This window comes from Lissotriton helveticus, chromosome 6 (assembly GCF_964261635.1).
Source record: "Lissotriton helveticus chromosome 6, aLisHel1.1, whole genome shotgun sequence".
NCBI classification, from domain to species: Eukaryota; Metazoa; Chordata; class Amphibia; order Caudata; family Salamandridae; genus Lissotriton; species Lissotriton helveticus.
Genome location: NC_136067.1, coordinates 1,957,444,599 through 1,957,472,106, shown reverse-complemented (window position 1 = coordinate 1,957,472,106; position 27,508 = coordinate 1,957,444,599). Strand labels below are relative to the sequence as shown.

The 27,508-nt window shown below is 44.0% G+C and overlaps 1 protein-coding gene across 2 annotated transcripts in view; it reads right to left on the bottom strand.

Annotated features, from left to right (window-relative positions):
* CIB4 (calcium and integrin binding family member 4) overlaps window positions 1–27,508 on the bottom strand; it is a 178,444-nt gene that overhangs the window by 86,987 nt on the left and 63,949 nt on the right. For both annotated transcript variants that reach the window (XM_078649973.1, XM_078649974.1), the window contains exons 3-5: window positions 22,924–23,020; window positions 2,455–2,599; window positions 75–184 (exon numbers count right to left, since the gene is read on the bottom strand). In XM_078649973.1, coding sequence (XP_078506099.1) covers window positions 75–184; window positions 2,455–2,599; window positions 22,924–23,020 — 352 coding nt within the window. The remainder of the gene's footprint in view (window positions 1–74; window positions 185–2,454; window positions 2,600–22,923; window positions 23,021–27,508) is intronic.

Here is a 27,508-nt window from a genome sequence, read left to right as displayed (position 1 = left end):
GATAAAGTTATCATTCATATACATCACAGGACAGTGTCAGAGAAAGGTGACTATGCAGAGCTTGTAGTGCATACCTGTTGAACCACATAGTCCAATATTTCCACAGGTGTGTCATTCCTGTTTATCACACGCTGGATCAGAGAACGAATGTCGTCTTTTTCAATGAAAGCACTGTCATTAAAATCTGTTTCGAGGAAAACACCAATGACTGTGATGAAAAAGTACCCGTCACAGACAGTAGAATCTTATGCACCTTAAACAGTTATGCTATAAGTCTTAATCTCAAAGTGTCTTCATTTGAACTTTATGTCAGTATAAAAGTTATGGTAAGATAATTTTAAGCCCAATAAAACTCTTCAATGTACAATGGCATAAGCTTGTACATATCAACAATATCATGCAATAAAAATATTTTTTATGTACTTACAGGTGTACGTCCATGGTAATAAATATGTTTGTACAGTAACAATTGTGTGTAAAGCGCAAGTATACAGTAATAGAAGTATATTTCCGCAGAACACACATGCTTCTACAGTATGACAACTCTGCAGAAACTTTAATAGTGGTATGTGCACACAAGCATCTGTGTGGACAACATAGAACACAAATGTCCAAACTGTACTTTACTGTATACTGCATGTCACATGAGTGTAGATTGAAGCAACATAAAATAACAGACACAGGTGCAAGCACATGGGTTTCCTGGTCCTACTGACATATAACATGGCTGGACTTACCCAAGCTAAGGGTAATTATTGTTTCGACCTTCATAAGATGAAAAACTAAGTGCACACGCCAGGATTTGAGTCTGTGACCATGGTGTTCAAACAGGCATCACTGTAGTGGATGCACCTGTGCACTGAACCATCAGACCCAGAGTAGTACACACGTACTCAGTGGCATAGCTGTTTCAAGATCCATTTGTGTTCAGTAATAGAAATGGGGCCTCATAGTAAACATGGATAATAATTAACACTAAACCACAGCTTTTGACAAATAAGGAAGAAATGGTTACTTACTGCATCCACTTGGCCTTCACCAAACCCACCATACACCATCACGCCCAAAGCTACCCTTGTAGAAGCTGGAACAAGGTCACAGAAGATCAGCTCACCAGCGCCCTCAACAAAACCCCTCCCCTGACATCCACAGACTCCAATACAGTGGCACGCAACCTAGCAACCTACACCAATGGATCTCCGAATGCGCCTACACTTTGGGTCCCCTGAAGAAAGTCCACTTCAAGAAAGTCAGCTGGTTCTCTCCCGCCCTTCATAACTCCAGACGTACATGCAGACAGCTCGAGAAGAGATGGCGGAGCAGCAAGACCTTGGAAGATCACTTAGCCTTCAAGACATCTGTCACCGCACACCACCACCGCATCAGAAAAACGAAGCAAGCAGTCCTAAAAGGACGAATCAACGCCAAAGCACTCAACAGCAAGGAACTTTTTGCCAAGGTAACATAATTCACCAGATCCAGCACAGAGACAGCAAACATCCCCCCTCCCAAGAACTCGGCAACAACCTAAGCACCTACTTCCACCGCAAGATCAGGGAGATATACAACAGCTTTGACAGTTTCCATACCCAGGACCCTCCCACCCCACCAGCAAACACAGCACCCGATGGCACCGGACTCCAACAGACCCTACTCAGCTGGACCCCTCTCCCAGAGGATGACACCCTCAAGATCATGAAGAACGTCGCCTGCCAGCATCACATCTTCAACAGAGCAGGCACCCCTTTGCAAGGGTGCCTGCGTTGGAACAAGGCAGACAATTGTGTGCTGCGCAGGGAAAAGTACAGGCATCTGTATTGCTGTAAATATGACACATCACTGCACTTTCCTAATAACGCAGCGCAGCAAGATGGCTTGCAGTGCCACACTGCATTATTTTCTTGTAAATATGCCCCTCAGAAAGAGCAAAAAAGGAGAAATAAGGTATTTCTTCTCCTTGTTGCACCACTTTAATGCCTCCCCTGGGGAGGCTCTAGAATCTCACACATTCTCAGATTTATGATACCTTGTAAATCTAGGAATGTGTCAGATTCCATGGGTGTTGTGAGGGCACACCCACAGCAACACTCATGGAAGGCCACGTTCATGCAGAGTAACACGTGAAAGGGGGCCATATTTACAAGGTCATGAAAAGCCACTCAGAATGGCTTTGCACGGCCTTGTAAATGGGGGCTAGCATACAGCGCCACCAAAGTGTCAAAAAAAGTGACGCTCCAGTGACACAAGGTGCTTGTTAATATACACCTGTATTTGTATGACATGGAGGAAGGTTGTCACCTTACTAGGCATGAGCAGGGAGAAGCTTTATTCCTGCTGTGCTACGATAAGCAGGAATATAATCATGCAAGACTTTAGTAGAATGTGTTACCAAGTGAAGCAGAGCAAATACAGCTTTTCAAATCTGAAAAAACTCAGAAACACTAGAGGACTTACCAAATATACGGAATGCGTACTGGACTTTTACATCGAGTGATGCCTGCTTACTAAACACAGAGGCCATTTCTAGAAAATGTTCAAAGGGAAAGACCCCTTCCTCATCAGAGAAGATCTTACATAATCTGTCGCGGTAAGGGTTCACCTGAGAACAAAGCAAACGTGAAAGGTTAATACTTTCACAAAGTCTATTTCCACCCTCACATATTTAGCACTAGGATCCTTCTCGCCCATTCCACTGTTTACCCCTTCTCCATCTATGTCCACAGCATCAGAGGTGCCCCTGATCTCCAGGGAAGTTATCTTGGATTCTACTCCTCCAGTACCCTACCCTACAGGTACCTCACCCTATGACAAGATTCAGGTCCCTTTAATCATAGTTTACTGTAACACGAGCACTGTAATGAAATACATAATTTTTAGTGGTTCCTCCATTTCTTTCCTGGCTCTTTCTATCTTCAGTGTGACTGCCATTCAGTGCCACAGTGTTGCAAAGTCATCCTGTGCCCTGGGCACCCCCCAACTTTTTGCTGACTGGAACTGGTGGTAACTGACTCTGACTTACCCTGGGCTCTGTTTAACCAGGCCCAGGTCCAGTGCCAAGCTAAAAGGAACACATTAGAATACAGTTAAGACACCCAACATACACTAGGGCACACTATGGTATGGTGGGGTACTCCTGTAATTGGCATGACCTACCCCATAAGCCCCTAGTATGTAATAGGGCAGGGAATTGAAACTACCTAGAAGTCTCCAGCATCCTGGGGCATGGCAGTTTAGAGGCCAGGAAATTTTCTGTACCAGCATGTGTGCAGTGCTTCAGCCTGAGGTCAGTTTAAAAGCAGTACTGGTTGACAGGACCGCTTTAAACCTTAAATTGTGCCCAAACTCGACTTTGGGGGTAGGGGCCCGTAAAAATTAAAAACCTACCATGTTGTTGCATATTAGAGACCCCTAGGGTCCGCCCTAGGTATCCCAGGGGTGGGGGATCAGTTATCTATAAGGCACACCCTTATAAAATGAGTTTTTATATGCCTGGGTAAAGTGAAATTTTACATTTCACTCCCCACATTGTATTAAAGAGCTGCTCATATTCGACTTTGATGCTAGAAGAATTGGGTAAGGATGTTCTGCAATATTTCTGCAGATTCAGAACCCCTGAAGTCTCCCCTAGTTGCACAGGGGGTGGGGGTCCTGTAGAAATTAGGGAAATACTTATAAATATGGTTTTATAAGCCCTGGTGCTAGAAAAGTGGCCCAAGTCATTTTCCCCATTGCAAACCCCATGGCCCATAGGTTAACATGGTAGGAAGTTATTGATTAATAAATATTGATAGGAGAGGACTAGCCGGACCATTCAAAGACTTCCCAGAATGGTAGTCGTAAATCCAACAATATGATATTGTTGAATTTCTCCTAAAGTGTACATACCAGAAACTATAAGACTTTCTTGTTAGTAATTCCAAATTCAGCCTTTCAGTGGTCTGCCCTGATTGGTCAGAGTTAAGTGGATTAGCCAGGCTGCTTCGAAGAGGTGATAAAGAATCCCTCTGCTGGGAGGGCAGTTTGCTGCTCTATAGGAATGCCAGGCCAGGGGGTGGAGTCATAAACCATCCTCTTCAAAGGCAGAGAGGAGGCCTGGGTTTCCATTTCAATCTGACTCTCTTGACCCAGTGTCAGGGCTAGGCTTAAGGAAGGTATGTGCAGATGGTAGGGGGAGAGTCCATGGAAATAAGCCATCCCAGGGGGTGTGTTTAGCCAGCTCTTACCTCCTTGCTGGAAAATCAGACATTATGGATTTGGAAGAATGATGCACTCTGGGACAAACTAATGAAACACTCTACAGGATGTGGTCATAACTATGAGGAGTTGCCCTGCTCTCATTGGTCAGAAGTGACCTGGTGCTTGACTCAGAGAATTTTGAATAAGTACCTGAGAGGGGCAGAGCCCTCCAGATCTGCTGCTTGAAACTTACTTTAGCAAGAAGTGCCCTGCTGAAAAGATTTTTCTGTGCAAGGAACTCTAAGGCCTGACCTTTGAAGACTGCACCATCTGAAACTACAGCCCTGTGGATTGCCTTGCTGCCAACGGACAAGAGTGGAACTCCCTGCAAGCTACAGGTTAACAGAGCTAACCTGGACAGCCCCACAAAGAATTAAAATCCTGGAGTACCAGTGGATTTGTAAGGGTTGTGTTCAAATGGATTGCGGAATTGAAGTTTCCCACTTTCAAGGACCCTCTTGGAGATTCCAGAACCTTAAATTGTGTGTTGGATACTTTGGGGCCCGCAAGCAGAACTCCAGGAAGGTGTTCTAACTGGACCCCGCTTTCTGAAGAAGGCGGCCCACCACAGTGGTGAGAAAATTCTTCAGAACAATTTATAAAGGTGTGTCCCTGACAGAGAAAACGAATGACTAAAAGGGGCACTGTTGGTTTATAAGCACTAGAAAGTGACTAATCTTTAAAAATTCATGTCTCCGGTTCCCTACAATGAATTTTTTTCATTTTGGTGTCATTTAAAAGATAAAAATATTACCTATTTTTATAAATTGGTGTGGGATTTTTATTTTGTGTTGTGTCTTTATTATTTTCTGAAATGGTGTTTTTAAATGCTTTACATACCTGTCTTTGAAGTTAAGCTTGTCTGCTCGCAGCCACGTTACCAAGGGTTGAGCATAGGAATAATTTTCTAAGACCTATGCTGAGTCCTATCATGTGTTAGTGGCCTTATTGCCAGTGGCAGACCAAAATTTGCCCCTACCAATAACCCACTTTCTAACACACAGTCTGTGTGTTATGCCCTTAAACATATAAAATTGGTACCACTCAATTGGCTAATTACGTTTGCAGTACAGAAGAACACGAAGAAAAAGGAATAATTCTGCTTGACTGCTGAGAGAACTTGCCTGAAAGCCCTGATCTGCACTGGTTCCTCAGGACTGCAGCAACCCTCAAGGGTCATGTGGAAACCTCTTGTTCACAGCTACAGGGAAATAAAATGCACAGGCTGGCTCCATCTGTGAATAGGAACCAACTGGCCAGGTATGAGTGGGCTGCATTGGAAGCTGTGAGTGCCCTGGATGAAATCATATGTGGTGACAAGAAGCCTGCCCTAAGGACTTGGGGCTGGTGAAGACATCAGGAAGGACCGTTGCGGTATCCAGAAATATATCAACTCCTGGCTGTAGCAAAAAGAAGAGGCGGGGGGGGAGACCTGTTACATCCTTAGAGCTGCGAATGGAGTTCCTCAGAAGAGTGCAAAGAAGACTGAAAGCACACGAGTACACCAGTTTGGAAGGTTACCAACTCTGACTACAAGGCCTCTGTCAGGCAGAACAGTGGACTGGTAACTTTTCTTTGTTTTTGTTAGGGGTGGGTGTAACTTGTGTAATTTGCTGCAGCATTATTACGTGAAATTACAGCAAAGTGATGCAAGATTATGAAAATTTGTGTGAAGAGAGTAACCTAGCATTTAGCACTATTTTCTTAACACAAACCGCTCCCTTGCATCCAAAACGGACCTGAGAATACATTTTGCTATGCAAAAATGTGTAATTGTGTAATTTTCGGTAATTTTGTGTCAAAAAAGTAACACAAAATTACCAAAATGTAACACAACACGGATAGCAACCGTTTGCTAAGTTTATTGTTCTTTTGCTCCTGATGTTGGATTTTGTGTACAATTACTCATAATTACGCAAACAGATATAATTGTGCAATTTTTGGTCATATAGGGGCATACGTATGAAAGTTTGGTTTTGCGATTCTCAAATAGCGAATTTTAGAGATTCGCTATTTGAGAATCGCAAAATGAGATGTATGTAGGATTTGCAAAAAGATTTGCAAATCCTATATATTTCTTAATTGCGAGTCGCAAAGTGTGATTCGCAATTAAGGAAACCCTCCCCATTCATTCCTATGGGCCTTAGGAATGAATGGGAAGACATTCTCAATTTGCGATTAGCATTTAGAGAAACGCAAATTGAGAATGCAATTTCAAGGTTGCAAGGGTGTCAAAAGGACACCATGTTGCACCCCTGAAATAAGCATGGGTGCACATGTGGTGCACATACATGCCCTAATGTATGTGCGCCAGATTGCACTTTGAAAAATGCAAACAAATGCATATTAAAAAGAAATCGCAAATTACCACCAACTTGAAGTTGGTGGTAATTTGCGATTCCTGAAGGCCAAATCACACTTTTTCTGTGCTAATTACATTGCATTTGAGGAATCACAATTTGCCATTCCTTAAATGCAATTGCAAAATAGGGAATTGCAAATTTTGCGATTCCTTATTTTGCGAGGGGGTTTTTGTGTGCTACATGCACACTGCTTATTTGCGATAGCAAACGCTGAAATTCTGCGAATTTCAGCATTTGCGATCGCAAATTGGCTTCCTACATCTAAAGAGTAACACAAAATTTGCGAAAGTACTTCAATTACTCCAGCATCATTAACATTTCGTCCAAGCCTGGTTTTTGTTTCTAATTCAATAGCGGCCTATTGTGGCCATATCTGGTACTGCATATAGGCTGACAGCACCTCAATTGCTTCGGTACGTTTTTTCGACCATTTTTAGGTCTCGCCTGTCGATGCGCATGCGCATCGAGCAAGCGAGACTATGGGGGCTTATCCACTCTTTGTCCACCTTGCAAGGAATCGTGGCGATTCCTTGCAGTGCCCGTGACTTTTAAGCTCAATGCGCATGCGCATTGAGCTTAAAAGCGCGTGCACATGCCCCCAGCCGCCTGCCTTGCCTACTCTCCCAGCTGGTGCCGCTCCACCCCCTGCGGCATCAAAGGCTTTCACGGCCGGCCGGCCATGCTTTCAGTTTCACGACCGGCCGGCCGTGTGAAGTGCATTTCAAAGCCCGCTCTCCCTGCTCCGCCCCCTGCTCCGGCCGAGACGCATTTCTCCTCCCTCCTCCCCCCTCCTGGGTCAGGTTACCCTGCTTGCCTCCTCTACTCTCCTCCTCCTACTCTCCTCCCCGTCTGTTCCCGCACTCATCCCACACCCCCGCTCCGCCCCCTCCCCTGCCTGTTATGTCGCGTTCAAAACTTTTACTCCATGCATAATCACGTAATAGTGTAAGAATTACAGAAACAGCTGGCCTGTCACAAGCAGAAAATCTATTTGCGTTTCAGGACTTTGAGCACACGTTTTGCTGGGCGATTTCTTTGAATTTGCATTTTTGTATAGTCTCTTATTGCCGTCCTTCGGGGTACATTATCAGATCTTACTACCTGCTACAAAAGTAAAGAAGCAAACAAAACATGCACTGGAGAGGCTAGAAAAACAAGTACCGACTCAATGACCTCTCCACTTAATAACGTAACCCGAAATGCAATAAAGTGTTTTATATCTTCACCAGACTTGCTTAGAAAGGACCTCAAGCTCACGCACAAGCAGGCTTTCTAATTGGAAGGGAGACTCCCTCCATTTAGACCAATAAAGTGTTCTGTCTCAATTTGTGTTTACTTTCTCCATCAAACGGCAAATCTTCAGGGTATGGTGGCCATCCGAGAAGCTGCCATTCCTCTCGACCGGAAACGCTCTCTTCTGAAATGGCCGCCCCGTTACCCTACCCTGGGGAAGCGTTAGTCCTCTGTCTACTTCTTACGCATCTGCAAAAACTACGAGGCAAGGTACGTCAGAACGCTCTTCGACTCTTGCGTTACAGTGGGTGTTTTGTACAATTAGCGAGGATTAAGGGGTTAAAGGCTGTATTTAAGATCCTTCAGCGCGCCATATTTTAAACTATTGTTTGCATTGTTTTATTTAGCAATGGCAGCGGCTTCTGTTGCCCCGAGGGTGCCGCTCAGGACAACAACGATACTGGATATAAATGAAGCGAAATCTGCCTGCCTTCGATTTGGTTGCTACTCATCTCAAGCGCATTTTTTCTAAAACTTCCTTTAGGAGTTCGGCATCAGTTTTGTCAGCCTTGAGCTCCTGACACATAGAACGGAACAGCCAATCCGCGTTCGTCCAAGGGCATGAAGTGTAGACCGAGCTGTCACGCTATAGACCCCACGCCTCAGGATGGAGATGTCAGTAATGTTTAGATCATACTTTCGCCTGTCAATTTGAGGCGGCGCTCTGGATCGTTTCATACGAAAAAATGAAGCAGGGTTTTCCGCCAAGGCTATTCAACTAACCCTTGTATGGTCCTGACTACACTTATAGAAACATATACATTGGTCTGGCCCAGTCCTACCAAACTGTGACTTTGGACATATATTAGGGTGTTATCAGGGTCAATAGTACTTACTATCGACAGTGGTTGTAATTTAAACAGTCTATAAGCAGTCCTCTGAAGTCATTAGATGTAGCTCACTCACCCTCACCCTCTCACCCTCACTCACCCTCACCCTCACTCACCCTCAACCCCTCACCCTCACTCACCCTCACCCTCACTCACCCTCACCCTCACTCACGCTCAACCCCTCACCCTCACTCACCCTCAACCCCTCACCCTCAATCCCTCACCCTCACTCACCCACACTCACCCACACTCACCCACACTCACCCACACTCACCCACACTCACCCTCACTCACCCTCACTCACCTTCACCCACCCTCACTCACCTTCACCCACCCTCACTCACCTTCACCCACCCTCACTCACCTTCACCCACCCTCACTCACCTTCACCCACCCTCACTCACCCTCACCCTCACTCACCCTCAACCCCTCACCCTCACTCACCCTCAACCCCTCACCCTCACTCACCCTCAACCCCTCACCCTCACTCACCCTCAACCCCTCACCCTCACCCTCACTCACCCCCACTCACCCTCAACCCCTCACCCTCAACCCCTCACCCTCACTCACCCTCACTCACCCTCAACCCCTCACCCTCACTCCACCTCAACCCCTCACCCTCACTCACCCTCAACCCCTCACCCTCAATCCCTCACCCTCACTCACCCTCACCCTCACTCACCCTCACTCACCCACACTCACCCACACTCACCCACACTCACCCTCACTCACCCTCACTCACACTCACACTCACCCACCCTCACTCACCCTCACCCACCTTCACCCTCACTCACCCTCACTCACCCTCACTCACCCTCACCCTCACTCACCCTCAACCCCTCACCCTCACTCACCCTCAACCCCTCACCCACCCTCAACCCCTCACCCTCACTCACCCTCAACCGCTCACTCACCCTCACTCTCACTCAACCCCTCACCCCCTCACCCTCAACCCCTCACCCTCTCACCCCCTCACCCTCCCTCACTCACTCACCCTCACTCACTCACTCACCCTCACTCACTCACCCTCACTCACTCACCCTCACTCACCCTCACTCACTCACCCTCACTCACCCTCACTCACCCTCACTCACCCTCACCCTCACTCACCCTCACCCTCACTCACCCTCACTCAGCGCAACCACAGCATCTTCACTAAATATATTTAATAAACTTTAAGCTATTGGCAATATAAAATAAAATCCATTTTATTTACGTATTAATTATTAATTGTTTTTTAAAGCCATTGATTTTTTTAATATCAATACATATAAGTCACATATAAGTCCCGTTAATACAAAACATGTTGCTTTACAAATGCTAGAGGTGTCACATTTACAAAAATTATAACTATTGGCTTTGTAAAGAAGAAAGCTATTAATTTAGCTATTTAGAAAAAACAACACATAAATAAAAAACAAAAAAATAAATAACACCTATAGCTCAAACTTTCCTACTGCGAGACCTATTGCATTTCCAATGCAATAGGTCTCGGAGAATTTGAGTTAGAGCTTTTAGAAATGTTTATGGCTTTTTTTTTTTTATTCTTTAGCATTGGCTACAGGAAACAAAAATGCTAAAGATTTACAAAAAAACCCATAAACAATTCTAAAAGCACTAACTCTAATGCTGCGAGACCTATTGCATTTCTAATGCTTGTTATTAAAACTATCTCTTGTTCCTCTATTCTTTTTTGACATTGTTTGGTCTTTTTGCTTATTTAATTCCTCTTAATTTGCTTAGTTGGTTGGGAAAGGTATTGCACTGTGATCTTCACCTTAATGTTGTTTCGTACTGCTTGAACATAGCACACCTTTCTCTTGGAAGGCACCTACTCTTTGTGCCATAGCTGCCAGGTGTTAAGGAGAGACACACTGAACTGGGTTGTGGCCTAATCAGGTTGTAATTATGAAGATGGTAGTGTTAACTCTCTCAAATACCAGCCCATTTGCTGACCCCTCGCAATACTGGTGGTAGACCATGAATTCCTCAGTGCATTACTTCTAGACATATTCCAGGTTTTCAGAGACAGAATATTGTATCGCTAAAAACTCCACACAACTTTGAAAGGCTAATAGGACTGAGGCATTTTGTCACATTTCAAGTGTGGCTCTGAGTTGGCCATATGCCAGGCTAGTGGTCAGGACCAGTGTTTTGATAAAGCAAGGGTGTCTAACTGCAAGACATGGCTCTAAAAAGAAACGTGTTGCTAAGTGAGGAGCCCTTTTGTTTCACAAATGATCTCACTGGAGCTGCTTGTGGCTTTGAATGGGCCTGCACCAATGTCCACCTCCTAACTACAGCAAGGCCGGATCAGATTTAACTCTATGACAGGCCAGTATGGCCTACAAGTCAAGAAAGCTGTGTCGAACGTCAACTTAATGTTGGGTGAAAGCTGTACTTAATTTAAGCCAGTGGTTTCCAGTGTTCAGAACCAGCACTTAATTGCTAGCGCCAGCATTTAATTGCTGAAATCTGCATTTATGACATGGTGGTTATGTTTGTGCAATGTAAAGATAAGCAGAAAAACAGTTGGTTGTTAATTCAATATACATTCAAAACAATTAGTACCTGCCACCCAAGCCATTCTTAAAGCGTTTGGGGCCTTGAACAGCCTGAATAGACACACTTGTAGCACTGCCATGGTTAGTAGTTGTGTAAGTACAGTGCCAATGTGTGGTGCAAACTGCGGTGGCCTCCTGACGAGGGCCCTGGCACTTATTTGTTTTACAAATGAAGCACTGAAAGGCCGGCAGCCCTCCTCATTGTCAATGGGTGTAGGCTGATCTCTGAAATACAAGAAGAGCAGGTAGGTCACAGGTGAGATTGTGAGATGGCAATAGAACAGAAGCACGGTTGGGCTAACGGAGTAAGAAAAAGAGACCAGAGTCCGGTAAGGAGCATGGAGGCCGAAACCTTTTTAAATAGATTGATAACTAAGCCCAGGGAGGTCAACCCCCAAGTCCGTAGTGCCACAGCAAAAGAAGGCCTTCGGTTACAGCGATTCCTACATTATAAGAAAGAAATTCAATTGGTAAAAAATTCTAAAACTTATCGGTGGCTCCCCCGGACAGCTAGTACATCAGGCACGAACCTATTAAAGTTCCCAACCCAATGGGATATACACCAGCAGATCGATTTATTCAAATAAAGATCAAGAAGTAGCGTAATGACTACAGTACACGACTGAGTCTGATATATTTTGCTTTTAATATTGAGAATCTGTCCTGAAGAAGGTGTTTGTATTTACAAAAAGCCGAAACGCCGCATCGACACTTATTTTGTTCCTGATTCTTGTTTTTTTTAAATCTTTTTAAAATATTTTTTTGCATTCGTGTAACTGTGTATCATGTGATTGATCATTAAATATTGAGTAGATACTCATGTTGATTAACACATGTTTTTAAATACATTATAAATTCTAAACTGTTTCCATACAGCTGTATGCAATAAATATTTACAAATTTTACCCTATTGACAACAGTCTGTTTGTCCATTTTGGAATTAGTATGTTGGTCCTATGCAGATGATTTTTGTTCTATAACCACATTTAGTTCTACCTTGCCTCTCTCATAACTAGTACATTGAATTTAGTTTGTTTTTGTGCGATCATTTGATTTGCACTGTTTTGTATCAACTTTTGTTCTAGTTGATAGGATAGCATATTTGCGTTATTTCGGGACACCCATTGTTTCGCTACTTATCTCCCCTGGTCCCACAAACCAAGATAGGGGGCCTCCTTACCTTTTTACTTATACTTGTGCCAGAAAGGCCAATAAGGCTGAAGATGAATCAGTATATGCATTACTCCTAGAATGGAGGCAAAGGAAGGCAAAGGGGGTGTCCTTTACACGGGAGGTTGGACCACAACACATTTATATACACCATGAAAAGTTAACCTTGCATGGATAAATACTGTGTAGAATAGACCCATTGAAGCAAAAAAGGCCAGTTCCACACTTCTTTGAGAATATGGCTTAGAAAGGGCTCTGTTTCAACAGATTAAACTGTCCAATAAATGTTTGTAGGTTAGGGCCAAGGGATGCGAGGCAGAGCCTAATTTAGGTGCAGCTGTGTGATTTTAATTGTCGTGCTTTAGCAAAAATTACTCACCGGTTGTAAGTGGAACAGCAAGCCAATCGCCCTTACCGAAAGTGTTGATGCGTTTCAACCCTATCTGATTGAAAGGTCTCCTCAGTTTGCGGAACTGGGTGGTCTAAATAAGAGAGAAATAATGTCTGAAATATATATCAACATATAGATCTGGGCGGTAAGAGAATTTGATTTCAACCATTACTTTGAATGGTTGAACTCAGTGCTTAATTTCTAAAAAACATAAGTGCCAGGTCCATCATCAGGAGGCAACTGCAACATGTGACACAAATTGCCCCTGCCAGAGCTGCCAATTAAAGTACGAACTTAACTACTAATCATCACACTCCTACAAGTGTGCCTATTCAGGCTATTACAGGCCCCTAATGCTATAAGAATGGCCTGGGTGGCAGGAATTAGTCATTTTTACTGTACATTGAACGAATAAACAACTGTTGTTGAGATCATTTCAAAATTAGATCTACAGCACCACCATGTGGCAGACTGTCTTAAGTCCCGGGGTTGATAATTAAGTGCCAGGGCCGAGCCCCGGAAACCACTGGCTCAAATTAACCACTGGTTAAACTTTACCTACATTATACTAAGTCTAGGATCCCTTGGCCCGAACCAGAAAAAAATATTGGACAGTTTAATCTATTGAAACAAAGCCTTTTTCCGTATCCCATTCTAAAAGAATACTGCAACTGGCCTTTTTACGCATAAGATACATGGTTTATTGCACAATACAACATACAAAACCACTTGCTTCTCTGTGTTTAAACTTACTGCTTTATTAACAACTGTATAAATTCAATGACATAATTGAAGAAGAAAATAATGAACTTTAGGATGATCAACTGAATGGACGTGCTTTTGTACTGTTTATTTAACTAAGCATTATTATTTGTCCACGCGAGGTCTCCTCTTGATGTTTTATTTAGAGATAAATCAGTAGCATGCCCGTTTCAGCTCCGAAAGGCCAGCAGGTGCGTCTACTGTGCAGTCAGTAGCATGGCATGCACATATGTGAGAGAACTGTAGGGCTGGCTCAGGGTCCATCACATGTCCGGCTCTGAGCTGTTCATTAGAAGTGGTGGTGTCCTTCCATGTGAGCCGGCGTATCCAGACGCAGTAGTTCCGGGCCCAGCGACATCGACCGCAGTTTCACCAGTGCATGTATGCACCCGGTGAAACTGCTGCAGGAGCAACGCAGGGGTTGCAGGCAGGTACACAGCCCTGCTCCCGTCCTACCCCTGCAGCAATGTGGGGGTGGAGCAAACAGCACTCTACTGACCTATTCCTACCCTGCCCTGACCGGCCATCCAAACCCCCGAGCCCTAGGCCTTCACCAGCCCTCCTGGTTATTTTCCACTTCCGTTAAACATCTGGAAAACATCATCGCATTTGTAGGCAAAAAACAATAAAAAAGGAGATATGCCCTTATTTGTGTAGTTTTTCAGGAGTCCAGAATCAAATTTAGGGGTTTATTTATAAATCCCCTTCCGCCGCCGGTGCGTCACTTTTTCCCATAGTACAAGAGACGCACCGTCGGCGAGAAGGGCTTGTAAATAAAGCCCCTAGTTGCCAGATTTAGGAGCAAGAATACTGACTGGAATTCCCTGCAATCCCTGAGCTGGAGGGCAAGACAAGGCATTGGTGGCTTTGGTGCACCCTTAGTACCTTTGGCCATATGATCTGAATCTAAAAAGACATTTTATTTATTGTGATTTCACTATGAACTGGGGGCGTCATTTACGATGATCTCGTGTAGGCATCACCGCAAGTGTTTTTGCTGTGCCTTCCTACGCCAAATTGAAAGGGCAGAAATGCACCGTATTTACAAGATACATTTCACTACTGTCCTTTCAGCCAGCGCTTGTGCACAATTTGGAGCCCAGCGCCAACGCAGGCACCTTTGCACTATGGTGTAAGGGTTTCTGCGTTGTTGGGAGGAATGTTTTGCGCAGGAAGGGACACCTTCCTGCACGAAAGTAATCCATGGAGGCGTTTTCCTCTTTCAATGTGTGCTGCACAGAAAGAGCACATATACAAAGAGGAGCAAACGAGGAGAAATAAATATATGGGGGAGGTGTATAGTTTTGAAGCATTCCCAGGTTTACAGATCCTTGTAAATCTGGGAATGCATCCAAACCCATGGGTGTTGCGTGGGAACACCCACCGCAACACCCATGGAACACCTCCCTGATGCAGTGTAAGGCAACAAAGCGATATTCTTTAATGGCGTGAGAGAGTCGACCCACTTTCCTGACGCATTTGGATACTGAGTTCCATATCCTTGGGAACGACTGGTGAAAGCTAGCCATGCAGACCTTTTCTGAAGTGAGGAGGTAACAATCAATAGTATTTATTAACTTCGGATCTACCGGGATCCCTAGATTGGCCAATTTATCTATTTTAGAGGGGGTTTTTTTGTTGCATATTTAATATACATAAACATAAGGATCCTATCAATGTGTGGTGGTTTTTAATTTTATGATATTTATTTTTTCATGTGAATGGTGAGAATAATAAACTCTCTCTTAGGGTGGTAAAGATGAGAGCACAATGTGCTTGTTAAAATACCCCTCACACACTAAAAAAATCCTTTAGTGTCATGCTTCATCATAGGGGTCTTCCCGTCCCTCTACAGGGCGGGGCGTGCTACGACCTGACGAACTACGCGGGAGCACTTTATATGTGACAGAGGCTATGTGTCAGTGCAGGGTGGGTGATATCAGTGAGGTGTAGGGACCTATTTATGTGTGGGTGTTATAAAAAGATTAAAAATTCCCTGGCTAGTAGAAAAAAATGATTTATTCACTTCACTAGCTGGGAACGTTAAGAAGGGGGTTTTGAGGTAGAGCGATTAGCTTGCTACCTGGTCTACATGTTTCGTAAGCAGTCCCCTACTGCTTACTCATCAGGACCTTCTAGTGGCCCCTACTAGAAAATGCTCGGTTTCTAAATTGGTAAGCCTACAGTCCTAAAAACTAGCAGCAAAAATCAGCTGGTAGTTTTAGCTTCCGGGCATGAGCTGGCCCAGTGGAAGCGAGATACATTTTATCAAAAAAGTGGACCTGATGCGGTCTCTGTAAAAGAAAATGGGAAAAAGGAGAGAAATACACCAGATTTATACAATTGTATGGATAATCTGTCATTCAGCACAAGTTAATACGGTGCCACTGTTCTCACTGTACGTCCTTATTGGCACGTTTCATAAAGCTTATACTTAAAACTTCATGTACAGAGGAAAGGTGCATTTTACCATCCCCTGATTGTTCGTTTGCACATGGTGACCGAACATCGTGAGCCCCACAGGATTACGGCTGGCTTGTATCAACACACACACAACCATAACTCAATGCACACATCAGCATCACACAGGGTTAAAATTAGAGGGACCCGATTCCTTCGAGAGGAATGTTCATTTCGAAGAGAATTGTTTAGAAAAGTCATTAAAATCACTGTTGGACTCAGAAAAGTTTTTGATACATACTACTTTTGCACACGTTATATGCCCCATGAGCTGACAGACGGTAGGTGTTTCCCACGGTGATCTGCAAAAGAAAGCGCGCCCTTTGCGTGAAATACATAAACCATGGTAGTTCGTTTATCTCGTTTTTATCTCGTGGACCATATTTGTTAAAGACTCATGGTCAGAGTCTATTACTCACAATTTCCGCATAAGTTCACTGCCTTACTTCTACCCGTGCTGCCGCTCCGAGGATTAATGGGGTCTTACTCTCGGTAGGAATATATCCTTGAAGCTGCACTGTCATCCCATTCAGTATGTAATGAAAAGGCTAGCACGCTAACCTAAGATGGCCGCCGTTAGCGGGACGTCGGGTGGTACATTCGGAAGTCTTTCTTCCGTGATTACTAATTTGAATAGATCGTATACCTCAATGAATATTATTTATAATTGCTAAAAGAATCAAGTATTTTCTGGTTATGGAATTAGTTTGGAAAATATTTCTGTCCATGTCTCTGGTTGCTGGCACTAATGTGAGGTCGATACACATAGCGGACTGCTTTTGGGAATGAGTAGAAGTGATGAGATAAGCAGACTATCACCCAAATACTCAGAGCTTGTATATTGTGATCAGTATATATTTCTAAATATAGCAATACTACCACGAGAGATGTTTGGTTAGTGAGTGGTATTAATAGACAGATTATGTCGTTATCATGGTGGTGTAGCTCAATGAAGGATTTGGCGTCTCCCGTGCTACATGAGGAGCTGATCTCGATAGCTGAGATGGAAGGACTCCCTTTGATACTTATGTGCAATCTATAAGTTGTCCAGAAACAGATATCAGCCCTGTTGGGGACAGGGCCATAGTTAGTAGTAAGGAAGGTGCCTGTTGGCGGGGGATCTGTGTGCATGATCTACAGCTGGCCCCAAGGTATTTCATCGTTCAGCCCATGCTTATTAGATTGGACACGAAAAACCCACCTTTGTTCTTTTTCCAGTAGGTGTTTTTCATTATCAACCTGCTCTATCACGGTCCAAGTAATATCCTCAGGTTTATGCCCACTTTCAAGGAAGTGGTTGGTTAATTTTGTACTTGATTTCCTGCATTTAATTGTGCTCTTATGCTCACCTATTTTTGTCTTTACGGCCCTGCTCGTCATACCGACGTATTCAAGGTTGCACGGGCAGGTGATTAGGTACACAACATTGGAGCTGTTGCAGTTACTGAAGCTTCTCTGCTCCCATTTTGTCCCATTGTTGAAAGCCAGTGACTTACTCTTTTTGGTAAGGCAACACACCTTGCATCCACCACATGGGTAATGTCCTTGTACAAACCTGGGGTTCCCTTGGGCATTGACCTTGTCTTCCTTAGGTCTAGTGTGTACCAGTATATCTCTCACACTCTGTGCTCTTTTGTGCGAAAACATTGGTTTTGGAATCTGTAGACCACCGCTATTAAGAATCTTCCAATTTCTATTGATGATCTTGATTACTTGATCAGAGCTTGTGTTATACGTTGTAACGCATATGGGTCTCTGCTTTTCCTCTCTTTTTACTTTTTCTTCGAGGAGACTCTCTCTGCAGTTGTTCCTAGCTCTTTTGTATGCTTTATCAATGATCCTCTTAGGGTAGTTTCTAGTTTGTAATTTTTCCCGTAAGTCGTTAGACTGTAGTTTGAAATTGGTAATTTCTGTGCAATTCCTGCGAAGGCGCAGGAACTGTCCGTAAGGTAGATTGTCCCTCAGATGTCTCGGATGAAAACTTTGGTACATCAATAGGCAGTTCTTGGAAGTGCTCTTAAAGTGTGTTGTTGTCATCAATCTGCCATTTTTCGGGAAAATGTTCAAATCAAGAAATACCAGATTCTCATTGGTGGTGACACTGGTAAATTTCAAAAACTCATCTTGGGAGTTGAGCCACGTAAGGAACTGCTGAGCGGTCTTTTTATCTCCATCCCAGATGATAAGGATATCATCGATGTACCTTTTCCAGGTCATGATGTTGTTTCTGAATGGGTTTCTGGAGTTCAGTATCCTAGTTTCCTCAAGATGGTGCACATAGAGACCAGCTATGCTTGGAGCAAATGTGCTCCCCATGCTGGTCCCATGTTTCTGGAGGTATAAGGTGCCGTTGTGTTAAAAAAAGTTCTCCTTTAGTGCCAGAGAACAGCATTCCATAACCACATTTCGTGGGGTTTGATACTCCCAGTCATCTTCAAAGAGAACATCTTCGATTATTGCAAGGGTTTCATTGTGCGGCAGGCTGGTGTAGAGGCTCTCTACGTCACAGCTGATTAGAAGCTGTGTATTCGGATCAAATGTAAATTCCTCAAGTAAATTCAGCACGTCTTTGGTGTCTCTAAGATAGGTTGATGTTCTCTGTATCATAGGTCTCAGAAATGCATCTGCAAATCTGGATACTGGTTCAAGAACCGACCCAATCCCCGAGACGATGGGTCTTCCCGGGGGGTTCTCTAGGTTCTAATGAATCTTCGGTAGGGTGTACAGGTAAGGAGTTCTCGGGTTCTTTTGACACAGAAACTCCCCTTCTTTTCTGGTGATCCAATTGTGAGACAGTGCCTCCTCTACCATCGTTTTGATCTTGATTGTTATTCTCTCGGTAGGATCGGTGCGTAGGACCTCATAGTTTCTTTCATCTTTCAGTAGTCTTGTGCACTCCTTGTCATATTGTTCTTTGTTTTGTAACACAGTCGCACCCCCCTTATCCGCTGGTTTTATCACCACTTCTTTGTTGTTGCTCAATTCTCAAAGTGCTTGCCGCTCTTCATTAGAAATGTTTTGGAAGACTCGTTTCTGCATTGGGTTGAGTTCTTCAAGATCCTTCATAACTGCTTTTTCAAAGGTCAGGAGTTCAATGGGGAGTGTATTGTTCATAGGGGTGAAGGTAGATTTCGGCTTAAGTCCCGTATCTCCTTGTTCGGTGTTATCCTTCTTATCTTTAACCACTTGGCTGCTAAGGGGTGTGCATGTAGGTCCATTGACTTTCCATTGAAATCAATGGGCCCTACATGACGAGTTACCCTTGTCATTAGCACTGAAGGGGTTAAAGAAGACCTGGAGTTTCAACCTTCTTATAAATTCCTGAATTTCTTTGCAGAGGTGGAATTTATCCATGTTAGCAGTAGGGACATATCCTAAGCCTTTCTCTAGTACTCTTTTCTGTGATTCAGATAGCTCCGTGCCGGTAAGATTTACCACTAGGCTCATTTCTGATTCTTTGACGCGCCTGTCATACTCCTGGTTGACACTCTCGGGGTTCCTTCTTCCTCGACGTTCCAATGTACGGATGTGCCTCTCCGGTTTCTCCCCTTGTTCTGTCCTTGGCGTGCGCCTAAAAAAGGAGCCGATTGGTCAAAGTAGCCATAATCTTGTTGGTATCCCCATTGTGGGAAAGGGCCATTTGGATGTTGAAAGGGCGGTGGGCCATACTGTTGTTCGGGGTACATCATAGGATGCGGGTAGCTGTTCCATCCCCGCATGCCACGGTAGTTGGGTCGTCGGAGATTCCTTTGTGTGCCCTGGTATCTTGGGCTTTTGTTGCCACTAGAGTTAGAGCTGTTGGATCCCGCATCTGATGAGTCATCATTAGAGATATTATCACTTGATGGTTTATAATTGTCTTTTATATAAGGGTAGATCTTCTCTTTTGTCCACCTACTGGTGTCTTTTTTTAGTTTCTCATATTTGCTTTCTTTGAGAGTTATTTCAAAGTCATTTAATGTCTTATTTAGTTCGTCAAGATACTTCTTTAGATTGGCCGGAGATTCATAGTTCTTGAGACGTATCTCTATTGTTTGTATCTCCCCTTTAAAGTCAGTTGCTAATCTGCTTGCCGTCTTGATGATAAGTACGATCCAGTCTCGTGTACATCTCCACGAGATTTGAGACCAATCGATTTTAAAAGTTTTATCTTCAAGAAATATAAATGGTTCATTCCGAACTACAAGGCCTGATGGAGCAGTGTTAACCTTCAAATACTCAGACATTAGTAACCCATGGATAGCAGTTTTTATCTGGGTTCTCCTCAGTTCTTCCAATTCATCCCAGTCACTGTTTTTTGTGGAGGGACACCCGGAGTTAAGTCCTTCAAAAGTCCCTAGAGTGGACATTAGATTGGAAATTTCGTCATCGGTGAATGCAAGGCCTAGATCGGCCATTCTTTAGCAGGAAATCAGGGATCCCTCTATCCTCCCTGTGCTGGATACCGTGAAATGCAGAATTACAAAGTGGTGTGGAGAAACGAATCCTGGTCAACTTCCGCAGCTGCACGCTGCCAGTAATTCCAAAACAGTAGAGGAAGTGTAGAGGTATTGACAGAATCACCCTCCAAATAGATATATATAAACATAAGGATCCTATCAATGTGTGGTGGTTTTTAATTTTATGATATTTATTTTTTCATGTGAATGGTGAGAATAATAAACTCTCTCTTAGGGTGGTAAAGATGAGAGCACAATGTGCTTGTTAAAATACCCCTCACACACTAAAAAAATCCTTTAGTGTCATGCTTCATCATAGGGGTCTTCCCGTCCCTCTACGGGGCGGGGCGTGCTACGACCTGACGAACTACGCGGGAGCACTTTATATGTGACAGAGGCTATGTGTCAGTGCAGGGTGGGTGATATCAGTGAGGTGTAGGGACCTATTTATGTGTGGGTGTTATAAAAAGATTACAAATTCCCTGGCTAGTAGAAAAAAATGATTTATTCACTTCTCTAGCTGGGAACGTTAAGAAGGGGGTTTTGAGGTAGAGCGATTAGCTTGCTACCTGGTCTACCTGTTTCGTAAGCAGTCCCCTACTGCTTACTCATCAGGACCTTCTAGTGGCCCCTACTAGAAAATGCTCGGTTTCTAAATTGGTAAGCCTACAGTCCTAAAAACTAGCAGCAAAAATCAGCTGGTAGTTTTAGCTTCCGGGCATGAGCTGGCCCAGTGGAAGCGAGATAAATTTTATCAAAAAAGTGGACCTGATGCGGTCTCTGTAAAAGAAAATGGGAAAAAGGAGAGAAATACACCAGATTTATACAATTGTATGGATAATCTGTCATTCAGCACAAGTTAATACGGTGCCACTGTTCTCACTGTACGTCCTTATTGGCACGTTTCATAAAGCTTATACTTAAAACTTCATGTACAGAGGAAAGGTGCATTTTACCATCCCCTGATTGTTCGTTTGCACATGGTGACCGAACATCGTGAGCCCCACAGGATTAGGGCTGGCTTGTATCAACACACACACAACCATAACTCAATGCACACATCAGCATCACACAGGGTTAAAATTAGAGGGACCCGATTCCTTCGAGAGGAATGTTCATTTCGAAGAGAATTGTTTGAAAAAGTCATTAAAATCCCTGTTGGACTCAGAAAAGTTTTTGATACATACTACTTTTGCACACGTTATATGCCCCATGAGCTGACAGACGGTAGGTGTTTCCCACGGTGATCTGCAAAAGAAAGCGCGCCCTTTGCGTGAAATACATAAACCATGGTAGTTCGTTTATCTCGTTTTTATCTCGTGGACCATATTTGTTAAAGACTCATGGTCAGAGTCTATTACTCACAATTTCCGCATAAGTTCACTGCCTTACTTATTTAATATAGCGCGAACTCGACCCGAAGGTTTTGGAGCACTTTACATGAGCACCGTATTTACATTACACATTCAGGCACGGGGAGATTACGTGATTTGCCCAGAATCACAGGATGTGGACGCGACCTCGAGGCTCGAACCCTGGTCTCCAGCACCAGCGTCGGACAGGACACTGTGGTTTAGGTAATCTGTTCTGTATGAACATCTTGTGTCAATTGGACGCCATTTCCTTGAGGATGACATTAGCCTGATGCATTCATGTGTGTAAGTAGGAGAAGTTTTCAGGTGGGTGTACATTTTTTAATTACACCACAGACCTCTCTCCCCAATAAAGCTTTCAATGAGCTTTAGGCAGAGTCTTTTGTGAAAGAATGAGCTGAAAGCTTGAAGAATTTCACAAAACATGCACACATTTCCCCTTTATGCATTGTCAGATCATATTTTTATTAAAGCATACGAGGCTGGCAAGCAATGACTGGACGTGTGATTGTCGAGGAAACAAACTTGTATTCCCTGTCAATGTATGGATTATTTTGTTTGAATGGCACAGAACACTGCCTCTAGTTTGCTACAAATACAGCCACCTCTGTAGTTACTGGCATCCAATAAGGCACCATTTTATCTGAGTGGTGATCGACCTAACCTAAGTGGGTGGTACGCTTTACTGCTTCAACATATGAAATCTAGCATGGGTGTACTGTATCCGTCCATTGTGTGTTTGCACCCATGTACCCCTCTCTGTGTCTCCCTCCCCTTCCTCACCGCTCTCTCTTTCTCTTTGTACCTCTATGTCTTACTCTCGTTTTCTCGCCCTTTCTCTCTGTCTGATTTCTTAACTCTCAATACCATTTCTCTCTTTCCCTCCTCTTTCTCTCTCTCTTCTTCTTTCCTGCCCCATGAAAAGACCATACCATTATATTGCATTTTTTAAATGTTAAATTGGAGAAGTAAGATCAGGTTATTGGTAAATATATACTAAGCTTCAACATTTCAAGTGTACATGACGTCTTGCAATACATACCCGCAATCCTGGCAAAGTGCAGATCTGCTCTGCAGATAGTTTAGCCTCCCTAAAGTTTGTTCCCATAGGTAATATCTTAATGAAGACCTTATGGATACTGAAAAGAAAAAAAAGAATATCGCTGCAGAATATTTACACGTACAGAAAAGCATATGAGGTTTAAAATGCAATATAGTTAGGTTGAGCATTGTGTGCAGTGCATGCGACTTAGGGGTTCTCTGGCTTCATCACCACACATTTAGCATTTTAAAACAGCAATCTCATTTTTTAAACAATACCCCACGTTATGGGGCCGACCATCACACATGATGCAGCCAGTGAAGAAGATGGAGTGTTGCCTGACTGGAGTGTGATGGTTGACGCAGACATAGCGTGTGTCATAGGAACAGATTGTCTGGGCAGCCGCCGCCTGACAGTAATAAAAACAAGCATTTACAATGCAATCGGTCTCGCCTTTGAGACCTTATACGTATTTAGCCATGCAGCACATTATACTGGGTACTGCAACATCTACTGTTCTTTAACATGGAATTCTTTCCAAAGTTGGGGGTTGCCTAGAGGAACATATTTAAGGGGAGAATGAAAAATAAAAAAGGAATTGTTTTCTTTCACCTGCTCAAAATCTCGAGGGTCACTGGTGATGGAATGTATCAGATAGGGCAAGCTGAGAGTGAGCGTGAGAGAGTGTGTGTCTGTGAGGGTGAAACTGTGAGAGCAGGGAGGGGTGTCTGAAAGCATGTGCAAGAGAAATGTGTGTGTGAGTATAAATTGGGTGCGTGGGTTTCAGAGAAAATGTGTGCATGAGAATGTGTTTGATAAACAACTTAAGAAGCATTATATGTCAGTCCCTTTAAAAGCCCAGTTTGCTCTAAGAGAGACCTGAAGTTTTCTGAAATGTGTCAGGCTGTTTCTCGGTTATTCCACACCCAAGGTTAGCAGCCCCCACTATAAATCTAGAAGACCCCAAATAAATCTTCTATGAATTTTCCAAAATAAAGTTGGCAAGTGATTGGAAGAGATCAATAGCAGCGGCAAGGGAGGAGGCCAAGGACTCCATTTTAAAGAAATTGAGGGGCATATTATCGACAACTAGCGATATTTATTGCCAAATAAGCTTAGGGACATTTTTTTTTATCGCTGCGCATCGCCGGATTTTATCGTAGAGATAACGTGCTATTAGCAACGTTTATCTCCAATGCGATAAAATATCCGGCGATACCGGCAAAATGCGTGAATATCGCTGGGAATCCAGCGATTTTCAGGCATTAACGCCAATAGGGTCTTAACCTGAATATCCAACTCCCATTGGATATACAGGTTAAGAAGTGGTCTGAGCAGCCGTTAGTTTTCAGCGATATTTGCGCTTAGCGCAAATATTTTAATCGCTACACCTGCGTTAATAATAGGCAATAGCGATGTTAGCGACTGCTTTCAGTCGCTAACAGGTTAGGTACGCCCACTTTGCATGTCATTAGCGATAAATATCCCTGACATGCAAAGCGGGCCCCAAACCGCTCGCTATCACCTAAAAGCTGTCGCTAACTGATGTTAGCGGCAGCTTGCTAATAGGGCGATGAAATTATCGCTGCTTTGTGGCCGAAAACCGCCGCAAAAGTGGCGATAATTTCATTTCGCCTGCCTTGGTAATATGCCCCTGAATCCGTTGAAGAATAAGGTCAAGAAATCAGTCGAATGGTGCAGCACAAGGCTGCAATTTACAGACTCTGAGGCCAGAGGTCCAGATTTTATTAAATAAAGGAACCGCTGTAAGACAAATGCATCCACCAGAGAGCACAGATGAATACAGCGCCCAGATGAGTACAGGACACTAAGGGTACAGGGCAGGTTGAACAACACCCCTACGGGATGTGCACATTCATAACAGTATCGTGACACCCCCGCTCCAATCTGCCTCCAACACCCTGAAGCCACTGCGTTTAACAACTGCTAACCCATATGGAGTGGAGACATAGAGGCAATATAAACCTGCACCCTAACACCAATATGTTATCTGCAAGTTTAGAGTTTATTTTCAACCCCTTTTGGCGTCAGCCTTTCAGTACATCGCAATATTTAAAAATACATCCCTTCCACAGTTCAATGAACAGAAGCACACTACAGGTTACAATATAAGGTAAGTACACAATGTCAAAATTCTCTATAAGATACTAAGGCTGGGCACTAAGGTATAAGGTGGGAAACGTTTTAGAGGAGATGATATGTGAATAAAGGGAAATGGACTGCTAGGCTGAGAGCCCTCTTGGCCCTCGAAAACTTTCTCCGAAGGATTAGGACATTACTGTTGCATGGAGGATGCCATGTCTAAACTCCAAAATGGGGTATCGTATTTTGGACCCACTGTTGGCATGAAGAGACACAAATGGAAGAAAATTCCTTCTACAACAGAATCAGCTTATCTTCCCCCCAAGATGAAGTGTTTTATTTTGGACACTGAAGTAATCTGGAGCCACAGAAAGTTGTTACAGGGCAGGTTAGCAAACTTGTTCAGGGTACAGCATTTTTGTGTCAGGTTTTTATTATTGTTCAGGAAAAGTATGAGATTCGCATTTCTGCAAATTTGACACTACACAGTCCTTGCTTATTCCACCACTTCTTAATCTGAATCCTTTGAGCTGTCTAGCCATGCCCTTAGGTTATTAGGGTAGCTCTCAATTCTTTTTTACAGGGTTTATGTTTCTTCTGTGTAACAATTTCTTTTTTTATTGTATGTGTGAGAAGTTAGCCTGGCATATGATGTCCACTCGTTGTAGTGGGCACCTTGCACCAGTCTAATCGACCCTTATTGATGGTGGTTGTAAAGTCAACCTTATAGAAAGCTATCCTAGTGGTAGCATGGACCAGCAGTCATCAGGCTAAGACTTCAGAGAGCGTATTAAGCAAGTTGTTTTACCAATTATAATCCCTTGAGTACCAAATGAAAGGACACCACACAAGGTATATATCAAATATATATGTATTTATTTTAAACACAACCCCTCTGCACTCTTTATGAGGTCAGAGGTAAAAGTACAATACAAGTTATTCAATTACTATACGATAAGTTGCACAGTATACATTATGCCCTAGGGGCCTCACAAAGCATTCACTAAAATAGTGGTATAAGAACCACGAGAGAATTAGAAAGCAGGCCTGGGGCCTGTGGAATCGCTGGGGCTACTCTAAACAACCAAAGGTTAGAAAGTAGGAGGCCCACGGGAGACGCGTGCCGTGTCTAAACACAGCCGCGTGTTACCATTGACTTTCAATGGGAAACGTAGAAGTTACAAATATACAATTTAAGGAAACTTCCGGATGGACTACGATGGAACTTTCTTAAACTAGGACACTTCGAGAGTCAAGACCCATGGGAGCACCAGAGTACTCGTGTTACCTCACCCAGGGAAGCCGGGTGCATAGGTGTCTTTTCGTGTCGGGTTTCGTCGTCGTTTTCAATGGAGAGCTGCAAAGAAGTGCTGCAGGAGACCAGAGGAAAAGTGTCCAGGTGGATCCAAGGGTGAATCGAAGATCTGTAGAACCTGAAAGCAGAAGGGACAGAGTCTGGGTCACTTGCCAGTGACCAGGGCGGCGATAGAAAGATGCCACCAGATGTCGGGTGATTTCAGGTGAGGATGTGAAGTTTGTCTCTTCAGCCACCAGGACCAGGAGGCGTCGACGATGACCAAAAGCTGGATTCGAGCTGTCCCACAAAGGATCTAGTTGACTGCGGTGACGGTATCCGGACTGGATCCAACAAGCCTTGGCAAATGCAACCCACGCAGGATGTCGAGATTGGCTTCAGTGCAGACCAGCAAGGTCTGAGGAACTTCTCCTTTGTAGGGAAGTTGGAGCAAGCCTGGAGCAACCAGGAAAGCAAGTTAGATTCAAAATGGAGTCTTCCAGGGGCTCACTAGCCAACGGACTAGGAACTGGGAAGATGCGTCGAGCTGAAATACAAAAGCGGGGCCCACGGGTCACTCGTGGAGTGGGGGCCTCTGAGCTTCGGTGCAAATGGTGCTCGGGTCTGGGGCTTCAAGCACCCCAATGCACGACTTCGAGTTACCTCATGAAGTGAGTGCAGCTTGCAAATGCAGGATGTCCAGGAGTTCCAGTCCCACGTCTCTCGTATCAGCCACGGGTCTCAGCTTTGCTGTGAGCGAAGGTCGGGTCAGAGATGTCTGGAAGGAAGTCCATGTCCTGTGTCGCAGATTCTTTGGGATCCGGCGGGAGCCTCGAAAATGCAGATCAGCAAAGTTGCTGTTGGTGCCTGTTTGAACAGGGTGGTCACTCCTTGACCATCCTGACTTGCTCAGAAGCGGTCGCTCCTCACGCTCCCTGGCCATCTGGGTATCTGGTATCGTAGCGCTATTCTGATCACTGCCGCTTAGAATTATCTGTGCATTGCTCGCATTGACGATATAGTAGCGTCATACTGCTCACTGCCGCTTTTATTAATTGTGCTTTACTCTCATTGACTGCATTGTAGCGCTATACTATTCACTGCTGCTTTTAACTATTTGCATTGCTCGCTTTGCTTATTTAAATTTTATGTGCCTGATTGTGTCGGTGCCACTGGCCATAGCATAGC